This window comes from Phyllostomus discolor, chromosome 2 (assembly GCF_004126475.2).
Source record: "Phyllostomus discolor isolate MPI-MPIP mPhyDis1 chromosome 2, mPhyDis1.pri.v3, whole genome shotgun sequence".
Classification (NCBI taxonomy): domain Eukaryota; kingdom Metazoa; phylum Chordata; class Mammalia; order Chiroptera; family Phyllostomidae; genus Phyllostomus; species Phyllostomus discolor.
In genome coordinates this window covers 5,454,294-5,480,292 of record NC_040904.2, presented here as the reverse complement: position 1 = coordinate 5,480,292, position 25,999 = coordinate 5,454,294, and the positions used below count along the sequence as shown (strand labels likewise).

General features: G+C 57.5%; 1 protein-coding gene across 5 annotated transcripts in view; it reads left to right on the top strand.

Annotated features, from left to right (window-relative positions):
- The window catches only part of ERG (ETS transcription factor ERG), a 223,214-nt gene that overhangs the window by 156,848 nt on the left and 40,367 nt on the right, over window positions 1-25,999 (top strand). For all 5 annotated transcript variants that reach the window (XM_028504517.2, XM_036017439.1, XM_036017438.1 and 2 more), the window contains 2 exons: window positions 13,832-14,049; window positions 25,578-25,729. In XM_028504517.2, the coding sequence (XP_028360318.1) occupies window positions 13,832-14,049; window positions 25,578-25,729 (370 nt within the window). The remainder of the gene's footprint in view (window positions 1-13,831; window positions 14,050-25,577; window positions 25,730-25,999) is intronic.

The following is a 25,999-nucleotide window of genomic DNA, read 5'->3' as shown; positions in this document are numbered from 1 at the left end:
TCCTCCAGGCCCCAGTCAAACCTCCCGGAGCGGACTCTCCCGGCCCCGAGGCAGCTCCTTTACTCCCGGTGTGTCTCGTCCCCCTGTTCAAATAATGACAGTCCGTCTAGAGTGATGGACCCTGAGAACAGTCCAGCTCCATAGCCCCGCCGCCAGTGCCCGTCGTCGCCGCTTTGCGTGGGGCAGGTGCCCGACTACTTGTTGTTTGATCTCGAAGGGAGACAGGCCCCCTTCGAGACTTACCTTAAAATGAGACACCTTCGTGCAATTCCTAGCAAGGATAAATATGGGGAGATTCTTCCCAGTCCCCGTCTAGGAGACAAGTTTAAAAATGAAAACAACCCGGTCGTTAAAAAAGACAAAGAGTGGACCCTACCACTCATTGGAGAGTGCCACCTGTTGGTGCAGAGATGCAGCAAATGTCGCGAGGTGGGCGTGCTGGGGGATGGGCAGGGGGTCTGCACCTGGGCTCCCCAGCCCTGGGCCCTGGGGCCTGTTCCCCAAGCTTGGCAGCAGGTGGGTGGTCTGCAGCCTCCCTCATTCTCTGCTGGTCTGGGGTCCCTCCCGCAGACCGCCTCCTCTGTTGCCATGGACACAGCGCCCTCAGGAAGGCTCAGCTGGAAATGGAGACTTGTGGGTAGTTTGTAGCGAGGAGGGTGTGGGCAGCCTGACCCTTAGGTGATTTGGTCCAGTGATGCAGGTTGGGGGCCGGCCCTCCGCAGTTGGGACGTAGAAAAACTCTAGTCCCCCGATCCTTGGTCGCATCATATGTAAGTTCTAAAGTTAACACGCCACTAAGTGCTATCTTGGGAGAGCTGAGATTTTTTTTTTTTAATGAGAACTCTGTGCTGTCGACTTACGGAGTTGGCCAACAAGCTTCCTTTTTTGTGACACTTCGCCACTAAAAATATGCTCTTCATAAAACCCCTTATCGCTGCAAGGGTTAGGGTTACATCAGAGAGGCCACACTGCCTTAGGCACCTCTTCACGGCAGTGGGCCGTGGACGCGCGGTCTCAGGACCCCTCACACTCCAAGAGACTGGTCAGTGAGGACGCAGAAGAGCCCTCGCTTAGATGGCTCTCATCGACTGATGGTCACTGAGTTAGAAATGAGAACCGAGATGTTACTGAAACACTGATTTATGAGTTCATTCGAGCATGACGATAATAAACTCATTGTATATTCATTTAAGTGACATACATGTTTTGAAGAATAACGACATTTTCCAAAAAGACATTGCATGGGAAGAGTCCCGGTCTCTCACATTGAGCGCACGTGTTTGGGGGTCTGGCTGGACAGGGTCCACTGGACTCTCAGACCCGCCGCTGCTGCCTGCTCGGCCAGGCTACCGGGTGTCACACGGCCCCTGGGAAACCTCACTGCACACCTGTGGGAGGACATGAGCAGAAAAGGCAGACAGGAGTTTATCACGGAGACAGGCCTGAGCAGCAGACGCCCGGGAAGGGTCTTGGGGGCCCTGGGGGTTCCCGGAACACACTTTGGGAACTGCTGACCTGCTGCGCTTGGCCCGGTGGCTGGCATGGTGCTGGGCACGGGGGTCCAGTAGTGGACACAGCGGGCGCACCCTCTGCTCTCCTGGAGCGCACAGACTGTGGCGGGCTCAGAGTGTCTCTCCCCCCACGCTTGTGTTGGAGTCCTCACCCCAAAACCAGAGAATGGGACCTTCTTCGGAGATGGGGCTTTTCCAGAGGTGGCTAGGACTGGGTCGTCAGGGCGGGCCCCACGCCCACATGACCGGCATCCTGATGCAGAGGGGCGGGGCACCCGTGTGTGCGGAGGGAGATGGCATGCAGACAGTGGGGGAAGGCGGCCGTCTGCCAGCCAGGGGGAGTGGCCTGCGGCCTGTGTCCTTCCCTCGTGGCCCTCGGAAGGTACTGGCCCCACCCACACCTGGGGGACCTTGAGGGGCAAGTCCCCCTCATCTGTCAGGGCCCCTGGGAAGCTGTCTGACCCCCACTGGCCAGGACTCTGGGGGGCCCCTGCCCGCCTGCTTCCAGAGGAGGAGCTGGCGGCTGAAGGTTGGGTGGCGGTGGCAGCGCGGCTCCCTGGCCTCCGGTTGCCCGGTTCTCTGCGCCGTGTTCGTTGTAAGTTAACCTAAAGTGCGCCTGTGCTTACCACAGTGGTCAGTGCCTGTGACGACAGGGGGCCTGGACGACGGGGAGGCTGACAAGTCATCTTTTGTTCTGAATACGTTGCCCCTTTAAGTAGACGTAGCCTCGTGGCACATCCTCACAAAGGCCGTCATTTAAATTAGAGAGGGGGGGGGCGGGGTCGGTGCGACTCAGAAAGCCCTGGCCCTCTGAACAGACATAGCTCTGCCCAGGCCACAGGGCCTGGCAGGCAGGGGCCCGCCCTCGCCGGTCCCTTGGGTGTCTTTGTGCGGCACGGGGCTCTTCAGTGGTGCGCATGGACCGTCGCCCTGGGAACCGCCTCTTTCTCATGGAAAAGATGTGTAGACACGGATGCCCCCGGCCCCGCTTCCTCCGGGGGGGTTCTGTGTGACAAATACAGAGGTTCTGAAGAAGGAGGCAGTCCAAGCACCGAGGGGCGGGCCCCTGCGGAGGCAGCGCTAGCACCCGCGGGCCGCCGAGCCCACCGGAGGTGGGATGGGTGGGGGGATGAGTGGGTCCACAGATGCCCAGGGGGACTGTGGTTTCCAGGGGGACTGTGGTTTCCCAAGTAGACCGATTTGCAGAGGGGCTGCAGCCCTGTGCCGGGGGGTGCTGCTGGTAGGCTCTACCGATGTGTCGTCTGAAGTCGCTGGACGCATTTGCAATGAATAATTCAGATCAACGGTCCCCACCGTCATTGTGCAAACAACCAAGTCTCACCGGCGCCCAGCTCGTTGGTGCGGCAGAGTGTTCTGGCGAGGGGGCGTTCCCAGAGCCCCACGCTGCCTCATGGGAGAGAAATGAGCTCAGCGCGGAGGGCGAATGGAGGTCTGATACCCTGGCTCCTGATCCTCCTTCCCGTTGTGCAACCGCGGCAGATTTACGGGCTGGAAAGTCTGCCGCGCACTGACTTAGCCTCCCGGCCTGGGGGAGGGAGGCGCCGTCACTCGCGGAGCCGAGGCCAGAGCTTGGCAGGGAGGCGACCCTCGCAGCGGGTGAGCGCTTGGCTCCTCCCGCAGCGGGAGCTGGCGTCCAAGAAAAAGAAAGTGCCCCCGTTTCCCTCTGTTTCATATAGTGTGTGGCCTGCACCAGCAAATACTTGGGGACAACGGGGATGGGAAGGAAAAGAAGGGGGTCCCTGGAGCACCCCGAGAATTGCAGGGGTTCTGTGCAGGGCTCCTGTCCTGGTCTGAGAGCCCCAGTTTATGTAAGGCCCTCGGTCCCTCGAACTGTATTTCACTGCTGCTGTGGGTTTTCTGTGCGAACAGCCCCGTGTCCCCCGGCAGATGAGTCCCAACTGCGCTGGAAGGCGCGGAATGAGCTCTCGGGGACCTGGCCACCTCTTGTCCCCACCAGGAAGAAGATACCCAGGGGACGTGGGACGTTAACCTTTCTGGCCACCCCACAGGCGATAGCTTTCTGCCTCAGCCACACACCTGCTTCAAGACAAAGACTGCAGAGCTTGCGGTGTGGCCGTGGCCGGAGGGATTGTCACAGCTAAGGAAACTGTGTTTTGTTTGGTGCAAGAAGGGACCTGAGAGAGTGCCAGTAGACCACACCCTCCCTCCCTGCACAGGGGGGAGGCCATGGCCCCAGGGCGTGCGCGGCCCAGCTGAGCGAGCAGGCGGGTCCCGAATCTGCTGTGTCCCCGCAGCCCTCGGACACTCGCGTGTGCGGATCCCGACTCTCGCAGGTTGAATCTGGCGTGGCGTGCCCGTTCGGCTGGGTGGGAACTGCCTCCAGTATTTTTTTTTAAACAAAGGCTGTTATAATGCCCCCCGCCGCTTAGGGGAAATTCTGCATTGAAAGTCGGATGGCACGACATACACACCCGGTGAAACCCAGTGGGACCTGCCGCGCTCGGCAGGGGTGTGGGCGGGGCAAGGGTGCCTGCCCCTGCTCGCCAGGGGTCTCCCCGGGGCCAGGGTTTCCGCGTGCATAACATTCCTGGAATTGTGTCGAGCGCAGCGGGTCCGTGTGGCAGAGATCCACGGGGAGACGCGTTCCAGATGCCCAGAGCCCTGTCCCCGCAGCAGATGGACGCACCCTGTTTTGAAGAGGCCACGCGCTCGGGGAGCTGCGGATGAGAGAGAGGGGCGGCGTGCCACCCCCGCCCCGGCCCTCACGGAAGGACTGTCTCGTTAAAGAGGGAACAGCAGGGACTTTGTCACCCTGGGGGCCCTGTCCCGGGGATCCTCTGCGCCAGGCAGAGGCAAGTGAGCGCCAAAGACCAGGAAGGCAGAGCAGTCCTGTGAGCTTCTTAGGAAGGCGGCTGCCGCCGGGAGACGTCCTTGGACGAGTTTATTAGAAACCCCATTCGATTGTAGGGGACATTCCAAATACAAAGCTGCATGGATCCCACATCCTGGAAGAGACTTTTGGGGGAGAGTTCGAGGAATAGCAGTTGTGCGCCATGCCCTCTTAGGGCCAGCAGTGGGGCTCATGCTGTAAGAAGTCCTCCCTCCCTTCATTCCCTCCCTCCCCACCCCATTCATTCGCCTGTTATGGGAACACCCATAAGAGCATCGGGGAATGGAGCAGCTGTTCGGGCTACACCTTTGAGCTGGGGATCCAGGTTCCTTTCCCCAGAAAACTCCTATTTAATTGGCATCCAACACGCTAATAAAGAATTCCAACCCAAAACTCTGGTGGAACTGGACCAGGGGCCCAGAAGGCCATGTCACTCGAAGCTCAGGTGTCAGAGGCGCTCGTCACAATCAAAGATGCTTGCTCACCCCTCTCCCCACGCCAGATAAGGACACGTGGTTGTCACACCCAGTGCTTACGAAGAGTGAGTGACTTGCTGCCCGTGAGAGACGGTGCTTTTCCCTGGCACCTGGCGTGTTAGAACAATATGAGTCGAAATGGACGGTCCGGACTGCTGCCTCCAACCACGTGGAGAACTGGGGGTGGTCGCATCAACTTCCTGTCACGTGACCCTCAATAAAGTACATGCAGAAGGTTGATAAAAGCCTCTTCTATACACAAGCTCATTGGGTCCATCTAACGACCCCGAGTGGGGTCTGGACAGCTGTGGTCAACATCACCTTGATCACTAAGGAGACTGAGCCTCAAACAAGAATGAGGCAGCCCTGCGGCAGCTTGAAGACACAGGTGTGCACCGTCCTGCCCCCTTTCCAGGGGGGGGTGTGGTTATAAGGCGGATTTAGGGGTACCAGAAGGTTCCCCAGGGCATGCAGGGAGCAAGGGCAGACCTGAGCTTCACACTCAGGTTTGCTGATCCCAAGTTCAGGGCTGCTCTGTTCAGCCCTGCTGTCCCCCGCACGGGGGTGCATCTGTCTTCGCACTTACCCTGCGTTTGGCTGTAAAAAGGGAAATGAAAATGACCTGTGCCTATTGAGCGAATCACAGTCACACCTCGGCACGCGGTAGCTTCAGAACTCGTCAAACCCTGTCCTCGTCACATTCTGATGAGAGAGAGAGGTGTTTCAGCACTCGGCGCTTGCCTGGGACTCCCCTCGCTTGCTAGAATGCGTGGGACTCACAGTGGCCAGCCCGGGGGAGGAAACGCTTCATCCTCCGGTGCGCGAGGGTTTCAGCGCCTGTCGAGAGCTCTGGGACGGACTAACGGTGAGTGCCCGGGCGCCCCCATGCTTACAACTGGGTGTAAAGAAGCTGAGGGCTTTGGTGACTGTCCTCTGAGTGTCACATGATGGGCATGACGGGAAAAGCCAGAGTAAGTGCGGATGGTCAGCCCCACCCCAGCCCGGGAGGGTGCGGAGGGACCCACGGGCGCAGCGGCTCACCCTTCGCACTCACTCAGCTTCGCACCTACAAGCCGGGTATTTCCGCGCACGTCCACCCTCCCTGTTCGTCCCTGCAGGAGGAAAGACGCCCGTGGGGAAGGAAAGAGTGCGTCCCTCTGCAGGGGAACAAAGATGCTGTTCACATCCCTTACACAAGGTTCTCGTTGCTTTTAAACATGCCGAGTGCACACAGCCCAGGGAGTCTGGAGATAAGCCCTCACCCGCGACACCGTCACCACAATCGACACCACAAAGACATCCTCCGAGGGTTTACTTCCGCTCTCTGTATTTACTTTGTTTTTGTGATAAGGGCACTTCGCACACGATTTAACCTCTTGGCCAGTTTTTGGGTTCACGATACAGTGCTGTTCCCCGCAGCACCCTGCTGAGCCGGCGGGCTCTGGGGCGTGCTCCTCTTGTGCATCTGGCCCCTGGGGCCCTTGGACGCCAGGCTCCACAGTCCCCGCTCATCCTCCTTCCAGATGCTCCAAAGAGCATCCTGCGTGGTGTTGAGAAAGTAAACCAGGGTCGTTTGAAAGTTAGGTTTGTTGGGCTTCTGATTCCTCAGGGCTCATTTAGACCTGGTTTGCCTTGTGTGGGACATAAGCCTTATTTCTTTTATGTGTGCCCCCTAGCTACGTAGAGGCCCTAGTCCCAGCCTCTGTGGGTCTCAGGGGCAGCCTGCAGGACCTCGCTCCGTGGTGCTAGGGCTGTGGACACCGAGCCAGCAGCAACGAGCCACCTATCCCAGTCACCGGCTGTGCACCCCGAGTGTCTCCCAAGCACATAGCCCCCTTGACTTAGTTCGTGGTTAATGTGAGCATCAACACCCGTGTGATGTCAATACTCTATTCGGATGCTAGGAACACGTACGCAAAGGGTCCGGCCCCCCCAAATGCTTCTATGTGGATAAAGGCGGGGGTGGGGGAGACGCACCTGCGAAAGAGAACTCCAGGGGTGTCTACGCACCTGCCCGGGGCCCAGCAGAGACCCGGGGAGGTCAGAGCAGGGCACCTCGGCTCAGGGTCACCAGGGGGCCGCCTCCAGCTTGTTCTCTTCTGAAGGGGTGTGCTGAGGGGAGGGAAGGCACCATCTAGGACAGGAGGGGAAGGGACAAGTAAGGGCGAAAAGGGAAGAATTCGGGTTCTCGCCATCATTTAGGCAACAGCTGCCCTAGGGGAGACGCTGGAAGACAGGCTTGTGGGAAGGTCCTCTAAGGCGCTGTATTAGTACGGATGGTAAGGATGGGTAGAGAGGTAGGTGTGTGTGCATGTATATATGTGCATGTATAGGTGCATGCACGTCTACATATATGTGCATATATACACGTGTGCGAGTGCGTGTGTGTGTGCGTGCATGTCATGCACGTACGTACCTTCCCACCAGCCCTGGGTCTCCTCCTCCTAGCGCCTGGCCCCGATGGCGAGTTGTAAACTTGTTTGATGCCGAAGTGATACCACATTGGAGAAATACGCTCCTTAGACAGACATCATTTGCCTATGTACATTTTTCCTTTGAGGTCCATCCAAGGTTTTTTATATTTTCGAGGGACGAAAATAGCAGCGTGTTAAATGAGAAAAACGTGAGCCCGCGGCTAGATGCTGCCTGTAGTGTATGGTTTTAATGTCTCCTCCGCCGAAGAGAAGAAAATAATGTCCGTGGGGCGGAATGCTTCCCATCCAGTTGGACAAGGCATCTGCAACGCGCAGTGTTTGGCTGTTTGGTGTCACAGTGAAAAGGCACACCGGTCAGATGAGGCTTCCCGTCACGGGAGATGCTGGCCGTGCCTGGTTATTTAGGATGGAAACTCCCAAGAGGCTGATTGGCGGATGGCTATTAGGTGAACGGTGACAGGGGCTTCCCTGGGTGTGTTGTCTGTTGTGTTTGCGCTGTTTCTCTCTCCTCCGAATGTGATCAGGAGTAGACCTTCCAGAAGCATCTCCGGCATGCGCCCTGCCTTGAAGAGGAGCTGTACACACCCGGGCTTGAGACAGCCGCGTAGACAGCTCTCCGGTGTCATGCGGTCTGCAGACATCCACTTAAGGCCGCCCAGCGGCAGGGGCTGTGGCCTGTTTATACACGGCAGTCCTACCTGCCCTACTTTCCCCGTGTGTTATCTGCTAAGGGAGGTCGGGCATCACCCACAGTGAATGCACCCCAATATGGGGCTACCGATTTGGGTCTGAATGATCCAACTAACCAAAGAAAAGAACAGGTTTGTTGACTTCAACCACTGAGTGAGAGATCATGGGTTATATCTGGGACCCGTTGCTGTCATGCTTTTAGGCTCATAGGAGCACGGGTCATGCTTAGAAGGTCACCTGCTGGTCCCCAGAGGACTTCCCTTTCCCCTCCTGTTCCTTCAGTCCTATCGGAAACCCTGGGAATCTGGGCCTTCATCCCCTTACCTTCCCCCACCTCTTCCGGCTGCCAACCTCTCTACCTTTCTAGGTGGTCCCATTTGTCATCTGCGATAACAACTCCGCTCTTCCCACAGCCATCGAGGGACAGGGTGGACACTCAGTCTCCCTGTGACCGCCATTAGCCAGGCTCTTCTTTCTCCTCACAAACACCCAGACAGTGCGGGGGCGGAGCTCGGGAAGTGACCCCCTCAGAGCCACAGCCCCTGCTTCTGCCTCCTCCTCCTCCTCGCTGCCGATCTGCCCCCCAGTCCTGCGTCCTCATCCATGGGCAGGAGTGACCACTGAGCTCACAGGGCTGTGGTCAGGACTGAGTGACTGTGGCGGTTCATAAAACGTGAGGTGCTGCTGGTGATAAAATGAATTGATCCCTTTGTCTGCCAGGAGGGAGGAAGGAAAGCTGCCGCTAACCGGTGGCCCGCCCCTGGCCGCAAGAGGCACCCAGGTTGCAGAGCTGCGCAAACCTGGGAGACGGGGCCGGCCAAGCAGACGTTAGAAAGGCGTTGCGTGCCAAGCACTTACCGAGGGGACCTGGTTTATTGTGTGGTGGGTCCGCTGTTTAGGAGTTGACAGAACGTGGCTACAGGATCTCAGCATGCAGTGCATGGAGCTGTGTGACACTCCAGATTCCTCCTGGTCGAGTGCAAGAATAAGTGCAGAAGGAGTTTTGCACGGGCGTGTCAGGAGAGGTGGGCCGTTGGCGTAAGATGCCCCTGGCGTCCCGAAGTGGACACGGTGTCGTGACAGCAAGGACCCTGAACGGCGTTGGTTTCGGAAGCGTGACCGCAAACTCAGCGTGCCTGTCGCTCTCCGTGTTCCCGTCCGTTTTCCGTAAGCCTCTGAGGCACGCAGGCTCGAGGAGACCGGAGGGCCACTGGGGAGTCCAGTGCCCTCCTTGCACAGCGGGGCCTGGCCGTCTTCCGAGTTTCTGAACAGCACGGAGGGGTCGCCTCCCTCTGTGTGCGTCACGTGGTCCGGCCGGGGAGGAGGGCTCATCACTCTCTCGGATGTTCTCGCTTTCAGCACTCGGCCGCGCCTGGCCCGTCCTGAGACCTGAAGCATGCTGCGTCCTGTGGGTTAACAACATCACAGTGTTTCTATGAGCCGTGGGGCTCGCGTTGGAAGCAAATGTGAGCCCAGACCCTTATTTCCCAATTCTTTTTTTTTAAAAGATTTTGTATTTATTCACTTTTAGAGAGGGAAGGGAGGGAGACAGAGAGAGAGAAAGAGAGAGAGAGAAACATCAATGTGCAGTTGCTGGGGGCCATGGCCTGCAACCCAAGCATGTACCCTGGCTGGGAATTGAACCTGCGACACTTAGGTTCGCAGCCCGCACTCAATCCACTGAGCTACGCCAGCCGGGGCTTATTTCCAAATTCTTTTACTTGCATGAAAGGAGCCTCTCAAAGTACCCATCTGTGGCAGAACGGCATCGGGGCCTCTTGCGTGTCAAGTGCATCTGACCTCCTCCTTTTTTTTTTTTTAGTTTTTAATCTAAGCATGTTAGATCCTTTGTCAGACCCCAATCTAGTTATTTAAAAATAAAAACATATTTCAGTCCTACTGTATCGAGCAAGTGCAATGTGGTTGAGTCCTCTCCACGTTCTGGGACCCGAGGTCAACGGCTACCCCGTGACGGAACCCCAGAGGAATGGTTTTCGCATGTTGTGCGCACTCAGCGTCCAAATGAAACTGTAAACACCGTGCACTAACACAGCGGGCCCTTTTGTCTGGGGGCGGTTTGCCGAGAGTTCATGTGTTTCTCCCGAGTTCATAAGAAACGGCCTTGGTCGCCTGCCACCGGCCACATCAGACTATCCCAACTTTCCTGGAGCGGCCGGGAGACACCCCCACGCACTCTCGCGCACACACCAATCTAAAGTTCAGGTCTTTTTATAGTAACGCAGAGGCAGGCGCATGAAGTCGTTATGCCGCGTTTCTGCCAGGTTTTGGCTCTGCTGACTCCTGTGTTGTAAAGCAACCACAGCAGTGCCCGCGTCCTGCGGCCGGCCGGCCGGACGTCCTGGGAGAAATACCCGACGCATGTTCGCTAAGGCTACCCCTCTGGTGGGTGGGCAGGCAGGTAGGTGAGCTGGCGCTGCAGAGGAGCGAAGCCAGGCAGGCGGCAGGCAGGCAGGGAGACAGGGGCAGCGTGTGGCTGTCGAGGCCCCGGACGGCCCCTCGCAGAGCCGGGGTGCAGGGACTCACTCACGTGCTCCTGGTTACCAGCCTGAGCTCAGAGCGCCCTTCGTTCTGGTTTTAATCCTGTGGGGCGGGGCGAGAGCCTGTCCCAGCTTTGAAGTCCCAGGGCTGCCGAGCCAGCGGGAGGATCCTCTGCGTCAGCTCTCGTCACCCAGGCTGTGCGCAAAGGGATGGCGAAGCCGGTTCGGAATGGGGCGCAGTCGAGGGGGCGAGCAGGGAGAGGCCGTGGGAGCGCAGCATGTGTGTGTGCTGGCGGTGGATGCCCCTGCCGGAGGGGGTCTCTGAAGATGCCCCCGCAGCTCCTCCCTGCTGCCCGCTGTTAAAATGGGCTGCACGGGCATGCGGCCACATGTGTGTGCAAGTGTGTGTGATTCTGTGCATCCGTGTGTTTCCTCTCCTGACCTGGACTTGAATCCAAGTGTCTGGCCGTCCTGGTTCCGTTCGAATCGCCCTGGGGCGGCTCTCTCTCTCTCTCTCTGACTGCTCCGTCTTTGCAGGATGTGGACTGGGTTGCGCTCCTTCTGAAATGTTTACCCTGCAGCTACATGGTTTTTTTTTTTTTTTGGACTGTTTCTCCTGCCGTGAGCCAACACACCTTTTGATATTCCGAGTCTCATCGCCATTCTCATCTTTACGCGAGATGGACTTGGAGGAGACCTCGGAGATGCAGAGGGAAAACGTGCGTCTCCCTTATCTCTGGCTCTCCTAAGTGTTTTTTTTTTTTTCCTAAATCGATCTCAATGAACTTTGATTCCTTTCTTTCAAAAACCATGTGCTGAAGTAATGCTCTGCCAGATGTGGGAGCAGACTCCTCCCGCTCTGAGCGCACGCTGCAGCCTTGTCTGAGCTCTGATGTTTTGGTCCCTTTTCCCAAAATCTCACACTACGTGGATTTGGTCATTAGATGCGTTTGCAGGAACTTCCTAATTTCTCTCGGGAGGTCATGCTAGTATTGTAACATCGTCACTCTTTGTTGTGAAAGCCACTTTTTTGCTTGTAGTTTTGCAATGAACCTGTTTCTTGTATCTAACCTGCGTCTGCCAGTTTCTGATACGAACCACACATCTGTTCGTGTTTCTCTTCGCCGGTGAGCCAAGGCCGAGGTTCCGCGGTACGTTTCTCCACTCTGAGCCGTGGCGGGGTCTGCGGGGCCGGGTAGGAGAAGGGGCAGCTCCGGCCTTGTTCCCGTTCTGAGCGTATGAACCGCTCTCTTAGTGCTGCTGTGGGAAGGGAGTCTACTTTGCAGAAATTATTTAAGAAGCTATCGTTTTTGTCTTGCCTCCTGAGCACAAGTGCCCAACTCCATGGTGCCAATGTGACTTTGACCCACATCTGTGAGTTCAGATTCCTTAACTCCATTCACTCCGTGTGGGGCCGGAAGAGAGAGACCTGCCACCCAGGGGCCCCGCCATCGACCTGCCCGTTTCTGCGCCCCGAGCCGGGCTGCTGCCTCGTTCTGCTTCTCTCTGTCTGTTGGTGTCTTGGACGCTGCTGCAATGTGTCTGACATGCCTGCCCTTTTTTCTTCTTCCTTTCTTGGGCCTGAGTCTGGCTCTCTGGCCGGCACAACCTGTCCTCCTGTTCGTTTTGTGTTCCTGTTCAAACCCTTAGCTCACCCTTTCCCAAAGGGTCACAGGGCTGTGGTTCCAGGACACTTAAAGGAGTCGGAGGTGGCTGGTGGTGCCTACGCGCAGGCACCCGGCCACCCGTGGGAGACCCAAAGCACCGAACTTGCTTTTCGCCCTTCTTCCCTCCTCACTGGTCCACAGCACGAAGCCCATGCACGTGGGAAGCTGTGAGCGAGGTTGGTCCAGAGTGGCAGAGCGCATGCTGGGCTGGGCTTGTGAAATGGCAGGTGCTCCATAAAGGTTCTGAGGCTTCTGGGTGGAGAGGGAGGCATGTATCTCAGCGGGGCTGCTTCGTAAGGCTCGGCTACTAGCGGGGAGCACCCTTGGGCATTTTAGCACCAACCCAGAGAATAAGAAGGGAGTGCAGTATAAACACACCCCCCAAACCGGGAAACATAAAAAGGGGGGCACCGTGGGCTATGGGGCGGGAGATGCAGATGACCCATCACAAGGCGACTTCATCACCAGTGCCCTGTTGACCTTAGACAGTTCACATCCAGGGCCGGATCTTCCTAGAGCTCAGATTTCCTCATGTGGGGAGGAGAAGTTTGGACACGACAGTCTCCTCAGTGCCCCCTCCCACCCTCCGCCCCGGCTCCAGAGCTGCCACTTTTAAAGAAGGGGGGACCCAACAGCATTCCCACCTCCCTCGTTGGGGGCAGTATGGCGTTTGCCAGCGCAGGCTGGAATAACAGTGAGCTGCCACGTGGGTCTCTGTGTGTGTGTGACGGAACCGGACACTGGATGGTCTCCCGGTTACTCCGCGTAGCTGCTGCTGCTCCGTGTATCGTTGGCGCGGGTGAACTTCCCACACCAGGTCTCCCTCTGCTGACCTGCCGGTAGGTGGACTGTCTGCCCAGCCACAGGCCGGACACCTGTTTGCCTTAAAACCACGCAGGAATGATCTGGCACCCACAAGTGTCTATTTCTTCTCACCAAATCATGCAAAAGGGCAAAGATGTCAATAGGGAGGAAGGAAATCAAAAAGAGTCCATTGGTGATCCAGATATTTTGAACATCCTGGTATTTGAAGGCATCTGGATAATTCACAGCTTTTTTTTTTTTTTTGGTTCATTTACCATCCAGATGTTCGCCATCATGGACGCACCACTTGCAAGCCTATTGCAGCTAATAACTCCGAAGTGGAAAAATTCATATCTGTGTGTGCTTGTCCTTTGGTGCTCTGTTTTCTCTCACTCTCCTCCTAAGGACCTCTTCCTTCAGCTCCCCTGGGAACGCGGCGATTTTGCCAGATGCTTAGGTGTGAGCCGTCACTTTTCTTTTTTTAATCTCCGCGGCCATCCTGTCTCCCGTCTGCTTGAATTACAGATTGCATTTGTCAAATAATGACACATGCAATTGGATGTCTTCTAAGATCTTTGAAATTCAACTTCCTTGAGTTGAGATTAAAGTGGGTCCTCTCCACACTGCCGCACGCAGTCCCGGGCTGTGTGGGAGACCGGTGTGCAAGTTTCCCCCGGGGCCGGGCCGCTCCCGCTCCGGCTCCCGCTCCCAGGGGCCGCAAAGGAAGGAAACCAGCTCCTTTTTTCTTCCTCCTGAAAGGGAGCCCATAAAACCAGCTCCAAGGTGGTCCCAGTGAGACACGAGGGTAGAGTCGGCAACCCCCTGAGCCCTGCCTGTCGTCCCGCGCGTCCTGACTCTGCGTTTCTCTGGGCCCGCAGGAGGCATTGTCAGTGGTGAGCGAGGACCAGTCGTTGTTCGAGTGCGCCTACGGGACGCCGCACCTGGCGAAGACGGACATGACCGCGTCCTCCTCCAGCGACTATGGGCAGACGTCCAAGATGAGCCCGCGCGTCCCCCAGCAGGACTGGCTGTCGCCACCCTCGGCCAGGGTCACCATCAAGATGGAGTGTAACCCTAACCAGGTGAACGGCTCGAGGTAAGGAGACCGCCGGCTCTCGTCCTCCTGGGTCCCCTGCCCCCTCGTCAAGGCCAAGTGGAGGTCAGGGGCGCTTCTCCAAGCATCCTTTCCGGAGCAAGGCCGCCGAGCGGCCGCCTTGGCCAACACTGAGAAAGGGCGTTCTCCCGCAGTTTAGCATTGAGGACAGAGGCGGTAAAACCGGTGGTGTGTGTACCGAGAGTGCGCTTTGACGATGTGGTGTTCCATTCCATTTTCCAGGCGTGAGGGCTCTGGGGGGGCGGTGGGGGGTGTGAACACATGTGGCGGAGCTCATCTCTGAGGTTTTATTGTCCGGAAAATAATGCCACGTTATGTTTTTATGGAGGGCGAGTGGCAGCTAGTGGCCAGGCGGCACCGCCCGTGTCCAAGCCGCACGCCACGGCTGCTGGGTCTTCCTAGTCATGTGTCCTTCCCCCGACCCCCCACCCCTCCTCTCTCCTCCGTCCCCCTCTCTTCACGCCTGCTGCCTCTGCTCATCTCCGCTACCCTGAAAGCCGAGCCCTCCTTTCGCCCGTGATCATGAACTTCTCTGTGCTGCCAGGCGGGGCGTCTGACCGAGTGCAGAGTGACCCCTGGCCCTCGAGAGCATTTCATCGGATGCCGTTCTGAACAGTCAAGTGGGTTTCAATTATGGTGTCGTACCCTGTATACATTCAGGGAGAAGAAGATAAAATCCTCAGGGCAAAGAAAGGGTGATTTTTAAACATGTCGCACGGCCGGAGCCGTAAGAACAGCCCAAGCTCTCTAGCACTTCCCTGTGTACAGAGCCCTTTTACCCCCGTGTCCCGGCCCTCCCCCAAGCAGCCCGGTGAGGGGCGCTCGTCCCTGCCTGGTGGAGGAAGAGACGGAGGCTCAGGCTTTCCCCGGCTGACTCCAGGCTGCCAGGGGGACGGACTCCAAATCTGGATTCAAACCCAGGGCCTTTTCCTCTCTGTCACCGCTGTCGTAGGCCCTTTCTGGTTTGTGGTGTTTTTTTTTTTTTAAGATTTTGTGTTTTTGTTTTGTTTTGTTTTTAGAGAGGGAAGGGAGGGAGATAGAGAGAGAGGGAGAAACATCAATGTGTGGTTGCTGGCGGTTCTGGCCTGCAACCCAGGAATGTACCCTGGCTGGGAATCGAACCTGGGACACTTTGGTTCCCAGCCCGTGCCCAATCCACTGAGCTATGCCAGCCAGGGCTCCCGTTGATTCTTTATGTGCCCTGACCAGGCATGGAACCTGCAACCTTGGCACATCAGGATGATGCTCTAACCAACTGAGCTACCCGAGCTACCCAGCCAGGGGCTGTTGTGGCTGTTTTAAAGGCAGAATTGTGTGGCTTGCTGGTGGGTTGGCTCTGTGGAATGAGGAAGAGGGAAGCGAGGATGAACCCCCCTGGTTTGGGGGGCATGCTGCCGTCCCCCAGGGGAGGTTTGGATGGACCACAACTGGGGATCCTTCTGAGCCTGGAGCCCAGGCCCCTGTGCGCCTGGCTCGGACCCTGGGCACAGGCGCTTCACTTGGATAACCGCAGAGCGAGTGGGAGGGGTTGGGCAGACCCCTCTGGCCTCCTCGCCTGAGTTCAGAGGGTCTCCATTCATTAGATCAGTGGTTCTCCTCCGCAGTGACTGTGCCTCCAGGGGACAGCTGGTGATGTCTGCGGACTTTTTTTTTTTAAAGATTTTACTTATTTATTTTTTTAGAGAGGGAAGGGAGGGAGAAAGAGAGAAACATCAATGTGCAGTTGCTGGGGGCCATGGTCTGCAACCCAGGCATGTGCCCTGACTGGGAATCGAACCTGCGATGCTTTGGTTCGCAGCCCACGCTCAATCCACTGAGCTATGCCAGCCAGGGCTTCTGCAGATGTTTTTATTGTCACAACTCAGGGGAGGGGACATTCCCGGCATCCAGTGGGTGGAGGCCAGAGATGATGCTCCATGTCCTAAACACCGGGTAGCATCCCCCTCCCAGGGAATGACCTGGCCCCGAATGCCAGGGCTGTCCAAGGTGAGAAGCCCTGCGCAGAGCTGGCTCGCGCCTGGTGTTGCCTCTGCGTCATGTACGGGGTTGGCTGCGGGGAGGACGGGTTGAGAGAAGCTCACGGTCCAGCAGCGGTGAGCAAGATTCTATGCAATAGATTGACAAGTACAAGGACAGAGGGCCCAGTCATCCCTGGAGGGAGGTGTGACTCCCACCACCTGGGCAGGAACGAGAATCATGAGGAGTCATCCTAAACGTTATTTCTACAACACCTCTGTGATTTATTAGATGCAATGTATCATTCCATTTCCTCCTCAAATCTGCAAGATGGCGTTGGGACCATCCCCATTTTCCAGATGAAGACCATTGAGTTTCCAAAAGTTTCGGTTCCTTTGCTCAAGAGCACCTGTCGTACGTAGGCCATTCGACCACAGGCCCGTGCCCCTCCCCACTCCCTCGGGGGGGCCCCCCCTGAGGCTGGGCACCGTGTCTGTGCCGCCCGAGACAGCCGCGCAGCGGGTCTCTCCGGGCGACAGACAAGCTCTGCGTTCTGTCTTCCGAGAGGCGTCGCCTGCGAACGCTGCATTTCACCGAATGTGTGCAGTGTGTGCGTGGTTCCACGTAGGAAGGCTTCGTTCTGAAAGCAAACGTTATTTCACTGCCGCAGGCCGATCCACCTGCTCTCCCCTCGCACTGCCTTCCCGAGGCGTCCGCGGACCCAGCCGCCTCTGGAAAACAGCAGGTGTGAAGCGGAGCCCCGCGGTCTGCGCGCCCCAGTGGCCCCTTAAACCCTCGCCGGGCTGGAGTGAAAGACAGAAACCCCCGAGTCCAGGATGACAGCCATTCACGTGCCCTCTCCAGCGCTGTGTGGGAAGAGGCTTTGCCCGACCACCGCCTACAGAAGAGGGTCGTGGCTGGAGGTCGTTTCCGGTCAGGTGGCTCTCACTGTGTGCATGGCCTGGGGACCGGCCTCCCTCCACCGGGGGGCCAGCCTCTGTCCACGCCTTCCTGCTCTGACTCCCCGAGCCTCGACTTTTCTATACGACTCTCCGTATCACTGCAGGGCCGCGAAGTGCGCAGCTCCGGCCGTGCCTGCTCCTCTCCGCCGCAGGGTCCCGAAGGGGACCGGCATGAACAGCTTCCTGGTTGAGCTCGGCCGCCGTCCAGGCCGTGGGGGCCGCAGGGCTGGGGACTGGCACCCGGCTGGTTTTTCCAAGCCGTGGTGGTGAGGTCAGTGAGTTGGCGCGTCCCACTTGTGAGGGGCCTTGTGTCTTTGCGGATGTCGGCTTGCTGGGCTGCAGAGCTGAGACGTGGGTGGAGAGACCTCCGTCAGGGGAAAGGGAGGCAGGGGGGCCGAGGCTCCCCGTCTGTCCGTCCGTCCGCCCATCCTGGCTGCCCCCTCCCACGGGAAACGACAGCCCCCATTTGGTCGGAGAAGAGAGCCGGGGGCCGAGCGCTGCACCAGGATGCCGGCGAGCTCCACGGGCGGGGTCGCTGCAGTCTCTGAGGGCAGGCGGCAGGTGGGGGCCGGCTCTGGCGTTTTTTTTTGTCTCAGAGGGGAAGTCATTTCGGTTAACCAGAAGTTACATAGCCTATTAGGAAAATAAAAAGCCCGAGGCACCTGAAATGGCTATTGGGCTTAAGTCTTCCCTCCCTGAGAAATGAAAGTATAGCAAGCAAAAGAAAAAAAAAAAGAGAGAGAACAGAACAAAACCAAAACAAAAAAAAAGAGAGAACAAGAACCCTCACAGGGCAGAAAAGAGGTCGTGTAACGATTTGTAGAGGCCTCAATTTATAGAACATTTTATTTCCAGATGATGAAACCCAGAAGGGTGCCTTCGAGAGGTGCACGTCCGGTGGGCTCGCCAATACCCGTTTTCTGCTGCGAAGGGAACTTTCTTTTTTTTAATATATTTTTTAAGATTTTATTTATTTATTTTTAGAGAGGGAAGGGAGGGAGAAAGAGAGAGAGACAAGCATCAATGTGCGGTTGCCGGGGGTCATGGCCTGCAACCCAGGCATGTGCCCTAACTGGGAATCGAACCTGCAACACTTTTGGTTCGCAGCCCGCGCTCAATCCACTGAGCTACGCCAGCCAGGGCGAGAACTTTCTAAATATGCACTCAAATAATGAGACTTTCCCAGGGAAACTTCCAATCCCTCCCAGGGACAAAGAGCTCACTGTGGGTACGTCGGTGGTGACTTTTTAATTAATTTAGTCTTCAGCTGCTTTGGAGGACGGGGGCGGGGAAGGGGGAGGGGCGGGGCTGGTGGGAAGAGACTGCAAGCCCAGGTGTGAGGGAGGATATTTGGTAAGGGCAAAAGTCGCACTCGGCTGGGAGGACAGACGTCTACAGTTTTGGGCCAAGCTGGGAGTTCCCCAGGAATCGCTGCCCAGCTCCACCCACTGCTCGGGCCACGGGGGCCTGAAGCAGCTTTTCCATCACCTCGGATTCAGAAGTGAAACAGACCCGCCAATCACCCCAGAGCTCTGCAGACAATCCCCTCCTTGTCTCGGGCTCAGGCCCTAAAAATACCTTCTGTGGTGACTCACCTCAATTCACGCCATAAAACTCGATGAGGGGCTTGTCCGGCCGATGAGGGCGGAGCACGTGCTTTCGGGGTCCTCGGGGAGAAAGCCACGTGCGGAAGGAACGCTTGGTGCTGGGTTCTGCCTGCCGGCCTCCTGGGGAGCCGGCCCTCCCTCGGGCAGAACTGACCCCCTGGGGCTCTCCGGGGAGAGGGGCCAAAGAAAACCTTTGTATTGCTGCTCCCCTGTAGCTCCATCCCATGAAATCACCTAATAAACTAGTGAGCATTCGCAAAGACGGTGGCATTCCAGTCAACAGCGAGGGGCTGGAGACTGCATGGGAGTTGGCAGGAAGCTCATCTGCCCTTGAGAGAGTTGGGGGTGGGGGTGGGGGGGTATGGAACATGGACTGGGGAATTCGGGGAGGGGCGGAGTGTGGGGAGTCAGGGGGAGGGGCTTTAGCCACACAACCACAGGCGCTGGGACAACAGGGGCACCCGTGTACCCCCGGCAGCTGGGACAGTGCCCGGCATAGGGACTTGCTCTGTAAATACTCGTTAAATGAGAAATGAATTGCGATGGTCCAGGGCCAGGTGGTCGAGGAGCCTCCCAGGGAATGAGGATTCACCCAAAGGCACTCTGGGTGCAGGAAGAGCTGGGTGGCACGTGGCCAGCGGGCGTTTGTGTTTGGGGAAGGTCGCCGTGGGCCTGAAGCCCAGAACTCCGCCACCAGCGCGTGATGGAGACCAAGGCAGCAGAGTTCTGTCTGCAAGTGGAAGGGGACTTCAGAAGTAGGAAGGAGGGTGGGTCTTGAAGGAAGGGTAGCTTTTCTAGAGGATTCCCGGGTGTGCCTCTGTCCACCAGAAGGAGTTACATCGATTTCCTAAATTCAATGTCAACTCACCTGGGACTTTTTGCAAGGCCAGAGAGCCTGTGCTGACTTCTCCCCTGGGGGGTGGGCCGCAGATGCGATGCACTAGCGAGTGTGGGGCCGTCGCTCGGGGCTGCCTTCCGTGACACTCCTGGATAAATGAGGGCTGGTCACACTCGGCCCGGATGACAGCACGGGGCCGAGGCTCCCCCCTTGTCGAGCCGCGGCCACGTCGGTGCCTTGTCCCCGTGGGTGTTTTCTGTAGTGGACTCTGCCCTGCTGCTCTAGGTAGACTCTGATGTGGGAAAAACCAGTGTGAGACACCAAGTTTATTTTCCTTTTCCAAAAATCAAAGCTTTCATGTCTCGGTACATTTTTATAGGCACATTACTCTTTTACAAGGGGAAAAAAAAAGGTGCCCTGGCTGGTGTGGCTCAGTGGATTGAGTGCCGGCCTGCAAACCAAAGGGTCACTGGTTCAGTTCGCAGTCAGGGCACATGCCTGGGTTGTAGGCCAGGTCCCCAGTAGGGGGAGCGCAAGAGGCAACCACACAGCGATGATTCTCTCCCTCTCTTCCTCCCTCCCTTCCCCTCTCTCTAAAAATAAATATTTTTTTAAAAAGAGGAAAGGTATTATATATGGATACAATTAAAGGCAGCTTTTGTGGTGGGCTGGGCCCCCACTAATCTTACAGAATCAGGTGGGCTGCTCCCCCCGGTGGGCCAGCTTCTGTCCTGGCCCTCGACTCTCTCTCTCCTGGGGCCCACGATCTAACTCAGACTCGTCCCTGCTCTGCCCTCTCAGCACAGGCCCTTCTCCCGTTTCCTCCTACACTCACGGATGTCGGCCCATCCTGTACAGGGTGTGTACCACGCTGAGCCCCTCGAGGAAGTCTCGGGGAGGAGCACGTGACATCCAACTGTACCCTGAGGCGGTCAGACATCCAAATCCCCCTGTATATCCAGATAACATTGCGTCTCCCAGGAGGCTCTGCCCTTGCCTGCACAGGGATGCCCGGTTGAGCTCACCCCTGCACCTTCCCCGTGACTGTCCTCAGGGCCACTCCCAGGTCACTCGTTGGAAACACCCCATCGGGATGCCGGCACCCAGTCTACTGAGGTCAGTTTCGTGCCAGCTATATGCTGTGCATCTGTGGAAAATACCCCCCTCCCCGAGCAGGGGCCTGGGGTGTGGCGGTCAAGTATTTGGACTCAGGACCCCAGGGACCTCGGGCCCAACCTGTATCAGCTTCTCTGTGCGTCCCCTGTAACATCCCTCCTACAGGTATTGACCTCATGGGGCTGTGCTGATGGAAAGAATAGTAACAGCTGACCCATAGCACTTATCATGTGCGGGACGGCATTTGAAATGCTTTAGCCACACATGGGTTACAGCGTTAATCCATGGAAAGAGTTTGGAGCTGCCCCTAGCACAAGTCCGATCCTGGACAGAAGGGCAACCCAATGAGGTCTGTGACTCCATGTTTCAGTCCTCGGGTGCTCTCAGAGGCAAATTCGATATTAAAACATAGGAATCAGAAGATTGTGGACACTGGACTATATAGCGTTGCATCTCTTAAGATCTTTTCATTTTTTTTAAATCATTTACTTATTTATTTTTTTTCTGTTCCTGCCCACCTCTCTCTGGTGGGCCAGTTCTTCTCAAAAGCAAGCAGCGGCCCCTTTGGAGGGCTGGCGGGGGACATGCTGTCTCTCGAGGTCTGTTGCTGACGCAGCCGAGAGCTGTGTGCCGGGGGCACCCGCTCTGTGCCCAGCCTCCCTCCTTTGTCTCTCCCCCTCCCCCACCCCACAACCACCATTTCACAGCTTGAATCTCTGAATGTGACTTAGGTAGCTCTCATGAATGGAATTGCCTAATATTCGTCTTTCTGCGACTGGCTCATTGCACTCAGCACAGTGTCCTCAGGGCGAACCCATGTTGTCATGTGTTGGAGAGCTCCCCCCTCCTTTGGAGGTAGAACAGCATTCTCTGTGCCCACACACCCCGTGTTCCCGATCCGCTCGTCCATCAGTGGACCCATGGGCTGGTCCGCACCTCGACCCTTGTGAGAAGTAAGTGCTGGATGAGCAAAGGAGGACCCATGTCTCTCCGAGACCCCGATCCCAGTTTCAGATGAATGTGTGTAAGGGGGGCGGCTGGGTCGCGTGGTCACTCGTTTCTTAAAGCTTTTCTCGGGCCGCTCAGACTGCTGGCCTCGCAGCTGCGCCGTTTCGCACTCCCACCCCTGGTGCTGCGGGGGTTCCGGGGGCTCCGGGGGCTCCGCCTCCTTCCTCGCTGGTGCCTGCTGCTGTTTGTTTGGTTGGGGTGGCCTCCCTGACAGGTGTGAGGTGACAGCTCCCCGTGGTGCGATTTGCATAATAACTTCCCTACGCTCTTAAGAGGGTCTGAGGGAAATATGTGGAACCATGCTTATTGGCAAAAAGAAATTCATGTCCCAAACAGGAAGACAGAGGCCCTTCCTATTTGCCAAATGACTGTCCGCTTAGCAAGCATCTGACGAGTCGCTGTAGGGTTTCCACGGAAACCGCTGGAAGACACCTGTAGGAGCATCCGAGCGTGCAGCATTTAAAGGAGTGCCCTTCGCCGTGTGGGTGCACTTCAGAGGCAATGCACTGAGTGTCCAAGTCCTCACGTGCTGGCTGGCGGAGCTGAGAGCACGTGACTGTCCCCACCAGGCCGGGCTCCGTGCAGGGGGCGCCCCACGCCATCTGGGGGAAGTCCCCCAATGACATGGCGAGTCTCGGGGTGCACCGTGACGGCGCAGCACAGCGCCCTCGGCGAGGGGGCAGACTCCGCAGCCTGCGTCCTTTCTCGCCAGTCCCGGGCGGAGAGCGGGCTTGTGGTGAGACTTTTACACACGTTCGTCCGGCTCCCTGAGTCACGTTAAGGTTTCGTTTTCTTAAAGCGGTGCCCAGTAGACGGCCCTGAGAAATCTTCTTCTCCAGGAATTGCCTCCGTTTCTTAGGTTTTTCTATACACATCCTGATTGTGTCTCCCGCCTGCCCCACCAGGCGGACTGATTAGCTCCCAGAACGGGGACCCACAAGGATGCCCTCTTTCTCTGTTGAGATGTCCAAGAGTGAAATGACTGGGGAAATGACCAGGGAAATGACCGGAAAGTGAGAGTGGAGCGCCTCGGGCCCCTTCGTCCGATACTTGTCGACAGCTGACCTCGAGTCCAGTGTGCGCGGACCCGTGGGCGGCCCTCTCCCTGCCCCTGGGCTGGAGTCCCCTTAGATCTGTTATAGCAACTATTTGAAATGATCCCCACAGCACGGTTCCGTTCTGTCTCCCTCAGAAGCTAAAACAAAGCACAATGGGAAAAAGATTATTTTTTTTATCATCCCAAAGGCGCAACTTGTGAAATTCAGGTCTGATGGTCTGCTGTTATGGTGGATGCAGGGGTGGGGAAGCTGGATGCGCTGGGTTAGGTCTGGTGGTTACAACCTGAAAACAAAGCAGCCCCCCCCCCCGAAAAGGGCCCCACTCTGAGCGCGTGCTGACACACAGCTTTGGGAAGCTCTTGGCAGCACAGGTAAGCACCCCGCCCTCTCCCCCTCCCCGGGTCAGATGGGGGTCTGGCCCTAACACCACAGGAAAACCGTGGTGACCCGTGTCTGCAGTGCGTGGCCACAGATACGGAAATTAAGCCGTGGCAAATGAAGAAAATGCACGAAACGGTCTGAAGGGTCCACAGTTCCCAGATCCCCCTATTTCTGGGCATCCATTCTCTACGTCTCTTCGACCTGTCACGTGTTCGATGGTTACCTGTCGTGCTGCAGAAGGAAGAATAGAGGCCGCCTGGCACACAGCAGGCACGCGACAACAATGGCCCACCTGGGCGCGTGAGTGAGTGACCCTGAGCAGGGCTCACCCCGGACGTGAGAGCCGTTAACGTGAGTTACGCCCATCACCGGCTGTGTCTCGTCTCTTTCCTAAAGAACCAGATCCCTTTTGCCCTCTGCCCTGGTAACTCCCCTCCTTGAGACGAATAGACCAACACACACACACTCCACTCCCCGGACGGAATTTTCCAAAGGCCAGGAAACTAAGGCTCGAGCAAAGACACTCAGTGTTTTGATACCAGGATGGGTCTCTGAGAGATCAACGTTCGCAGCCAGGAAAAACTGCATCAGGGGGAAGCAGCGCCTGTGTGGGCAGCGCTGGAAATGTGGCGGGCCCGCACCATGGGAACTCGGGCGGTGGTTATGTTTAGGTTTCCGTCATGTTGGTGCAGCTGTGAGCACGCCGCGGGGCAGGGCGGTGTGTTTCCAGGCCCCCAGTCAGGCCTTGGTCCTGGGCAGCCCCGGCGGTCACCCACCGTCCACAGACGGAGCTAACAACTGCCCCTCCCCCGTGGTCAGCCCGCAGCCCCGGGCGCCTGAGCACAAGTGATGCTGAGGACACACCTGTGTTTGTCAAGGTCCCAGGTGCCGAAGGAATCCCCTCTGGAGCTGTGCGGCCCCGGGCGGCCCCTCCTGCCCACACCCCTGCCCTGGCCTTCGGGTCTGGAATGACCTTCGTCGCGCCTCAGCTCCGTGCCGCCCACAGAGCGCCCCGCTGCCCTGGGTGGCCGTGGCCTTCTCAGGCTTGAAGGTCAAGTCCGTCCACGCCAGGGCTATCGTCCCATGATTCTGTGAGGAGGCTGCAGAGCTCCCACTAACAAAGTGTGGAGGAGATCCCCCCCATGCTCAGGCCTTGGACTTGGGGATGGAAATCCAAAATCCGGTGGAGACTCGTGGTTCCCTGGAAAATGAACAGTCACGTGTGGGTAGAGTTTGAGAGGCAATACCTAGAAATCCGCCTTAGGAGATGTGGCCCAGATCAAGGCCCCTCTGCTACGGTAAGCCTGGGTGAACCATCGAAGAAGGTTTTGACGTATTTTTCTGTTTCCTCAGTAAGCCGGACTTTCTATTGGGAGTTTTCTCATTAGACAGGATGTTACCATGTCCTATAACTTCCCAGTCTCAAACAAATTTTTCAAAAACAAAATATTCCCTTCTTCCTTTTTGCAGAAAGGCAGGTTTGCCTTTCTCCTGACAGCTGCGGCTGCCTTGTTAATAGCGGCCCTGCCAACTGTGCCCCAGGGACCCGGTGGCTGAGCCCTTCCGGGGGGCCCCCGGGCACTGCACACCCCCGCCCAGGGCGCGGGAGTGCGCTCTCAGCCACCTCCCAGGATGCCCCCTGCGCCGCCCCGCCCCCCCGCCCACCTGCTGGCACCCAAGCTTGGGACCTCGTGAGTCTCCAAGTCCCCCAACGGCAGACGGGCTTGGAACTGGGATGGGAAATCCCACACGAGGATTTCGCCCTAAGGTTCTGAAAAAGAGGAACCCCGTCGCAGGATAAGCCTCGCTGGGCGCGCCCGGGGTCGCCTCCCGGCATCTGGGTGCGTGGCCTGTTGACTGTCACGCGGGGAGAACAAACGGCAGTTCGCCGCTCTCTGCACATGTTTCCAATCAGTTGTCGCAGATGGAGCTTTGACACGACAGTCTCAGGAGGAGCCGGCTGAGGAAATGGAAGCCAGGTGGCGGCTTTGCTCCCCACGTGCCTGCTCTGCGCTGGGACCGAGCCTGGCCACTGTCATCGTCAGCTCGGGCAGCCAGTAACAAAATCCCATAGACCGAGGGGCTCACACAGCAGGCATTTGGTTCTCACAGTTCCGGAGACCGGGCGTGCAAGGCCAAGGTGCCGGCTGGGGTGGCGTCGGGCCAGGGCCCTCTCCTTGAGTTTCGGGGGGCTAGTTCTCGCTGTGTTCTCGCAGGGCGGCTGGAGAGAGCTCTCGGGTCGCTCTTGGGTCGCTTCCCCTTCTTACCAGGCCATGCGAATCCAGTATGTTGGCCTCACCCTCCCGACTTCATCTAGACTTTTACCTCCAAAGAGCCCCCTTTGCAAACGCCATCACGTCGGGGATGAGGACTCCCACGCACGGGCTTTGGGGGGACACGTGCTCAGTCCCTAACAGACACCTCGATGCCTCATCTCGCTTCCCTCTCCTGCCTCCTCCCTCCGTCTCCTCCGCCTTGCCTTCCTCTCGCCTTCCTTGCCCCTCTCTCTGGATCACCGCAAGACCAGGGAGGCATGCTTTCCAGTTGCCACAGTAATAGGGGACTGTGTCTTTTCCTCCACCAGAAACTCCCCCGATGAGTGCAGCGTGGCCAAAGGCGGGAAGATGGTGGGCAGCCCGGACTCGGTCGGGATGAGCTACGGCAGCTACATGGAGGAGAAGCACCTGCCGCCCCCCAACATGACCACGAACGAGCGCCGAGTCATCGTCCCGGCAGGTCAGGTGCCTGTGGGAGGCGTCCCCGGGCGGTCCCGTCCCGCCTGTGGCTTCCGCCCCCCTCCGTGGTCCAGAGCGGTGGTTGTGCGTGGGAGCCAGCAGGAGCGGGTGCACGTGTGGGGAGGTGTTCACTGGTGTGTGCGCGCGTGTGCATGTGTGTGTGAGAGAGAGAGAGAGGATGCCCACGAAAATGCCCTAGAGGCAGGAAGTACCCTTCCTCTGAGATCATTTGGTGCCAAGTATCTTTTCTTTTATGAAATGCTATTCATAA